The sequence below is a fragment of the Salvelinus namaycush genome, chromosome 28 (assembly GCF_016432855.1).
Source record: "Salvelinus namaycush isolate Seneca chromosome 28, SaNama_1.0, whole genome shotgun sequence".
NCBI classification, from domain to species: domain Eukaryota; kingdom Metazoa; phylum Chordata; class Actinopteri; order Salmoniformes; family Salmonidae; genus Salvelinus; species Salvelinus namaycush.
In genome coordinates, this window is record NC_052334.1 from 928,749 (window position 1) to 935,787 (window position 7,039).

The 7,039-nt window shown below is 42.8% G+C and overlaps 1 protein-coding gene across 6 annotated transcripts in view; it reads left to right on the forward strand.

Moving 5' to 3' along the window:
- Nucleotides 1–1,205, forward strand: part of LOC120023062 (solute carrier family 22 member 6-like) — a 25,853-nt gene extending 24,648 nt beyond the window's left edge. For all 6 annotated transcript variants that reach the window (XM_038967015.1, XM_038967013.1, XM_038967009.1 and 3 more), the window contains one exon: nucleotides 452–1,205. In XM_038967015.1, the coding sequence (XP_038822943.1) occupies nucleotides 452–576 (125 nt within the window). In that variant the 3' untranslated portion in view covers nucleotides 577–1,205. The remainder of the gene's footprint in view (nucleotides 1–451) is intronic.
- The last annotated feature ends 5,834 nt before the right edge of the window (nucleotides 1,206–7,039 follow it).

Consider the following 7,039-nt stretch of genomic DNA (forward strand, 5'->3'; position numbering starts at 1 on the left):
CAGACACCAGTTAAACGTCTAATATTGATTTATATTTGATTGAGTTGTCTGTCAGCTTACGTGAATTCAACAAGAAATAAACAAAGCATTTGACCATGTCAGTTGATTTAGGTTAAAAGTTGGGAATAAAATCCCCCCCCCCCGAATCCATTAGGTTGATGACTTTTTGCAAATCCATTCAGTTTCCCAAGTTGATTCCGCGTCATTAAATATATATATATATATATATATATATATATATATATATATATATATATTAAATGATGTGGAAACAATGTTGATTTAACCAGTTTGTGCCCAGTGGGGTAACCGTAACCCCCAGTCTGTGGCCTGCTAACCAGAGTCCTGGTCCCAGAAGCATGTTCAGTAGAGACACACATTCTGAGGAATTAGTGGACTCTTGTAGGTTACCGTCTTTCCAGCTGAGATTTGTGTGTGTATTTCCTGACAGGTGCTCAGCGGATACCCCAGCTGGCAAAGCCTACCCGTTGCTGGGAGACCCAGAGAAGCCCTCCCACAACCCACAGGATCCAAACGGACTCAAACTGCACGTACACAAACACACACATGCTGTAGATACATGTATTTGAAGTTCCACGGTGCTCAGTTGGTACAGAACACAATAAACTGGGAGGTACTACCTGAACTTTGAACCATAAACATTGCAATACATTTTGAGACGTTGTGCCCTACTGAACACGACCGTGGTTTTAGTGTTTTATAGGTTTGATCCTGTATCTCCCACAGCCTGCAGAGGCTTGCGTGTGTGAGATGTGAGGAAACATTGCTAATGTAGCATTGTGTGAACAGCTCTGCAGGAAGGTTCTGTGTGTGCATTTTCTTATCCTTGCACAATCCTTGTTATCCTTGCACAATCATGAATCTCCCTTGCACCTTGCTAACATTTCTACACTGTGTTTCATATCAAGTTGACTTTCGATGGGGGGGTGCGGGGGGGGGGGGGCTGTCTTATCATAAAGGGTGTGGTCTTGTTGCTGTATGTTTGGTATTGAAATCAGATGCCTGTAGTTATGTGTAGGAATGTTGTCCTGTCCGGTGGCAGGGTCACGCTGTTGAAATGACCAATTGTATCTCATTATGTGCTGTTGTGTGTTCTTATAGGCTGAGGAATGTTCTCCTGTAGTCTGTAGATTTCCTGTTCTTTGCTATTAAATAAAAATAAAATAAAAGATTTTTCAATTTCATAAGAATGTGTGTTTGTCTGACTAGGGTCTAGGGTTGCACAATTCCGGTAACCTCCCCCGGGTTTCCCAGAAATCCTGGTTCGATGGTTCCTGGTATTACAAGGGAATAAGCAGCAAATCCGGGAATCCTCCAACCAGGAGTTCTGGGAAACCAGGGAATTTGGGGAAAGTTACCCTACCAGGGGCAAGAATCAACTATAAGGAAATTAGGGATCCTCACATGGAGTATAGTTGCTCTCCGGTATATTATTACCCTTGACGAAGATGAAACTGGGGAACTATATTCTGTGTGTGTGTGTGTGGGCCCCTCATTTCTTTATCTGCACCGGTGGTTTAGGAGTTTAGGATGTGCATATCACCCTCCTGTTCTGCAATAATAGACTTAGTCACCCTGGGACAATCATTCACCATTCACACAAATCCATTCACCCAAATCCATTCACACGTACAAACAAAGCGAGTGCTTAGTGGTGCATTGTCACGTGGACATGGGGAATTAGAACGAAATCACCTCTATGACATCGTAGAAAGAGGAGGAAGGGAAGCGCTACTAAGGTCCACAATAGTACATTTTGGTAGACAGAAGGTGCTCTTTGGTAAAAGGGGTAAATTGGTCATCAAAAAGAAAGGAGGACCAAGGCACTCTTCATATATGTAATTAAAATGCCTCTATATACCTATTTGACATCTTGACCAGCCATGCTTGCACCAATCCCATGCTTTTAAATGCATGACAGGGCATATAAGGTTATTATTGCGGTTACCTATTGTGTTATTGACTGTACGCTTGTTTTTTCCTTGTGTAACTCTGTGTTGTTTGTGTCGCACTGCTTTGCTTTATCTTGGCCAGGTCGCAGTTGTAAATGAGAACTTGTTCTCAACTAGCCTACCTGTTTAAATAAAGGTAATTTTTTAATTTATTTTTTAAATGAGGTGAAATAAAAAAAGAATGAGGTGAAGGTAGGAAATGGGGATACAGACTGACAGTAGATATACATCGCCCTCTTCTGGACAGAAGAGAAACTACACCAGGTTATTTAAAAATATCCACACATCCAAAGAGAAACCCATACAGGTTTGTTAAGATAAAATATTATTTAATATTAAATAAGTTGATCCAGCATCGTAACAATGGCAGTATGGCGAGTAGTGTGTGTACATAAACATCTCCACAGCATGATACTGCCACCACCATGCCTCACTGTAGGGATTGTGCCAGGTTTCCTCCAGACGTGACGCTTGGCATTTAGGCCAAAGAGTTCAATCTTGGTTTCATCAGACAAGAGAATCTTGTTTCTCATGGTTTGAGAGTCTTTAGGTGCCTTTTGGCAAACTCCAAGCGGGCTGTCATGTGCCTTTTACTGAGGAGTGGCTTCCGTCTGGCCACTCTGCCATAAAGACCTGATTGGTGGAGTGCTGCAGAGATGGATGTTCTTCTGGAAGGTTCTCCCATCTCAACAGAGGAACTCTAGAGCTCTGTCAGAGTGACCATCGGGTTCTTGGTCACCTCCATGACCAAGGCCCTTCTCCCTTGATTGCTAAGTTTGGCCGGGCGGCCAATCTAGGAAGAGTCTTGGTGGTTCCAAACTTTTTCAATTTAAGAATGATGGAGGCCACTGTGTTCTTGGGGACCTTCAATGCTGCAGAAATGTTTTGGTACCCTTCCCCAGATCTGTGCCTCGACACAATCCGGTCTCGGAGCTTTCCGGACAATTCCTTTGACCTCTTGGCTTGGTTTTTGCTCTGACATGCACTGTCAACTGTGGGACCTTATATAGACAGATGTGTGCCTTTCCAAATCATGTCCAATCAATTGAATTTATCACAGGTGGACTCCAATCAAGTTGTAGAAACATCTCAAAGATGATCAATGGAAACAGGATGAACTTGAGCTGAATTCCGAGTCTCATAGCAAAGATGTTTTTTTTGTTGTTTTTTTACATTTGCGAACATTTCTAAAACCCTGTTTTTGCTTTGTCATTATGGGGTATTGTGATGTCATTATGGGGTATTGCGATGTCATTATGGGGTATTGTGATGTCATTATGGGGTATTGTGATGTCATTATGGGGTATTGCGATGTCATTATGGGGTATTGTGATGTCATTATGGGGTATTGTGATGTCATTATGGGGTATTGTGTGTAGATTGCTGAGGATTTGTATTTATTTAATCCATTTCAGAATAAGGCTGTAACGTAACAAAATGTGGAAAAAGTCAAGGGGTTTGATTACTTTCGGAAGGCACTGTATGTGTGCATTAATTGGTGTGTATTTCCATAGTGTGATGATGTGTGTGTCTAAGTAGTGTGTTCAAACATCCTTCCCAGCAATGTAAGTGTTGATGTGTGTGACAGACTTGTGTGTGTGTGTTCAGGGGTAGGACAAGAAGTTAGCGGGGAAGATTCCGGTCCGTCCGTTTAGCGTTCCCTCCCACCAGTCATACTGTAACTCTGTCTTGGTAACCACGGTGATGCGGTTGCTGGGGTTGAAGCTCAGGTCGCCAAGCTGTCGCCCTGTGAACGGGTGTATCACCGTGACGACTACAGGCCCCGTGTACCACGCACCCACCCCTAGGAATAGGCACATGATCACAGCTGTATACAGTGAATCATGTTGGTGAACCGTTTGTCTTGGTGAACAGTATGCCTTGGTGAACAGTATGCCTTGGTGAACAGTATGCCTTGGTGAACAGTATGCCTAGGTGAACAGTATGCCTAGGTGAACAGTTTGTCTTGGTGAACAGTATGCCTTGGTGAACAGTATGCCTAGGTGAACAGTATGCCTAGGTGAACCGTTTGTCTTGGTGAACAGTATGCCTAGGTGAACAGTATACCTTGGTGAACAGTTTGTCTTGGTGAACAGTATGCCTAGGTGAACAGTATGCCTTGGTGAACAGTTTGTCTTGGTGAACAGTATGCCTAGGTGAACAGTATGCCTTGGTGAACAGTATGCCTAGGTGAACAGTATGCCTAGGTGAACAGTATGCCTTGGTGAACAGTATGCCTTGGTGAACAGTATGCCTTGGTGAACCGTTTGTCTTGGTGAACAGTATGCCTAGGTGAACAGTATGCTTTGGTGAACAGTATGCCTTGGTGAACAGTATGCCTTGGTGAACAGTATGCCTTGGTGAAGAGTATGCCTTGGTGAACAGTATGCCTAGGTGAACAGTATGCCTTGGTGAACAGAATGCCTAGGTGAACAGTATGCCTAGGTGAACAGTATGCCTTGGTGAACAGTATGCCTAGGTGAACAGTTTGTCTTGGTGAACAGAATGCCTTGGTGAAGAGTATGCCTTGGTGAACAGTATGCCTAGGTGAACAGTATGCCTAGGTGAACAGTATGCCTAGGTGAACAGTATGCCTAGGTGAACAGTATGCCTTGGTGAACAGTATGCCTAGGTGAACAGTATGCCTAGGTGAACAGTATGCCTTGGTGAACAGTATGCCTAGGTGAACAGTATGCCTTGGTGAACAGAATGCCTAGGTGAACAGTATGCCTAGGTGAACAGTTTGTCTTGGTGAACAGTATGCCTTGGTGAACAGTATGCCTAGGTGAACAGTATGCCTAGGTGAACAGTATGCCTAGGTGAACAGTATGCCTTGGTGAACAGTTTGCCTTGGTGAACAGTATGCCTTGGTGAACAGTATGCCTTGGTGAATGCTCAAGTCGACCTGTGTTCACAATGTTGCAGAAACAATGGTAATGGATTGAGCTGACCATGTGATAAACGTGTGAGAATGTATTGATTTGGCTAGGCGGTTTCAGCCACACACACAGATAGTTTTGGGCTGCTCTTGGACTAATCTTATAGGATACTGAAACACAGAAATACAAGAAACAGAGAGTCCTTTAGAATACAACTACATCACTGTTTGTCTGTCAGTCAGAAAGAGTGAGTGTCTGTTAGTCCGAAACGTTGAGTTGAGAAAGTGAGAGAGAACCAGAAAATACACCTTCACTATGGTGAAACACTAAAACAGTACAGAAATACACGAAGAAAACAATGCCAAGAGTATACCAAGCGGTCATCAAGGCAAAGGGTGGCTACTTTGAAGAATCTCCAATTTATTTTGATTTGTTTAACACTTTTTTGGTTACTACATGATTCCATATGTGTTATTTCATAGTTTTGATGTCTTCACTATGTTTCTACAATGTAGAAAACAGTAAAAATAAAGAAAAACCCTGTATTGAGTAGGTGTGTCCAAACCTTTGACTGGTACTGTACGTCGGCCTAAAGATCAGAAACACAGGTAACTTCCACAAAGGTGTGAATGAGCTGAGAAACAAGGTAAGAAGGACCTTCTATGCCATCAAAAGGAACATAAAATTTAACACACCAATTAGGATCTGGCTAAAAATACTTGAATCAGTTATAGAACCCATTGCCCTTTATGGTTGTGAGGTCTGGGTTCTGCTCAAGAATTCTCTAAAATGGGACAAACAACCAAATTTTGACTCAGCATTCAGAATTCTGCAAAAATATCCTCTGTGTACAACGTAAAACACCAAATAATGCAGAGCAGAATTAGGCCGATACCCGGGAATTATCAAAATCTAGAAAAGAGCCGTTAAAATCTACAACCACCTAAAAGGAAGAGATTCCCAAATCTTCCGTAACAAAGCCATCACCAACAGAGAGATCAACCTGGAGAAGAGTGTCACGACTTCGGTGTAGTATCTAGTTACTATGCTGTTACTAAGCGGTGATGTATTACGACAGTGTTACGTTACTACACCTAATAGGAAATGCACATGCGCACTATTGTGCCCTGGGAACTGTAGAGCACGAGAGGTTTTGACTAAACGAAAACTAACTGTACTTCCATCTCCTGCCTGGTCATTTCTCCACAACACAAATATTACAGTCGGCTCCTCTCCTTGTTCGGGCAGCGTTCAGCGGTCGACGTCACCGGCTTTCTAGCCATCGCCGCTCCATTTTTCATTCTTCCATTTGTTTTGTCTTGTTCCCTGCACACCTGGTTTACATTCCCCAATCACACTGCGTGTATTTATTCCTCTGTTCCCCCTCATGTCTTTGTGTGAAATTGTTTTTTGTTACGTGTTCGTGTGTACGCGCCAGGCTGGGTTTTTCCCGTTAGTCCGTGGCTTTTCACGATGGATGTTTATTGTACAACATTTGCTCATTTTTTGTGACTGTTTCGCGCATTGCACTTTTTACCGTTGGCTGGAGGTTTAGACACAGTGGCGTCTGTCTGTTTTATTGCCTCTGCCTTAACAAAGTGTGCGCCTGTTCACAACTCTCTGCTCTCCTGCAGCTGACTTCTCCACCAGTAGCGTACACCTTGACAAAGAGTCCCTCCTCTAAGCAAGCTCGTCCTGGGATTCTGTTCACAAACACAGACCCCACAGAGCCACAAGACAGCAACACAATTAGACCCAACCAAATCATGAGAAAACTAAAAGATAATTACTTGACACATTGGAAATAATTAACAAAAAAATATAGCAAACTAAAATGCTATTTGGCCCTAAACAGAGAGTACACAGTGGCAGAATACCTGACCACTGTGACTGACCCAAACTTAAAGAAAGTTTTGACTATGTACAGACTCAGTGAGCATAGCCTTGCTATTGAGAAAGGCCGGCAATTTCTCACATGGAATAGCCTTCATTTCTCAGAACAAGAATAGACTGACGAGTTTCAGAAGCAAGTTCTTTGTTTCTGGTCATTATGAGCCTGTAATCGAACCCAGAAATGTTGATGCTCTAGATACTCAACTAGTCTAAAGGCCAGTTTTATTGTTTATTTAATTTGCACAACAGTTTTCAGCTCTGCTAACATAATTGCAAAATGGTTTTCTAATGATC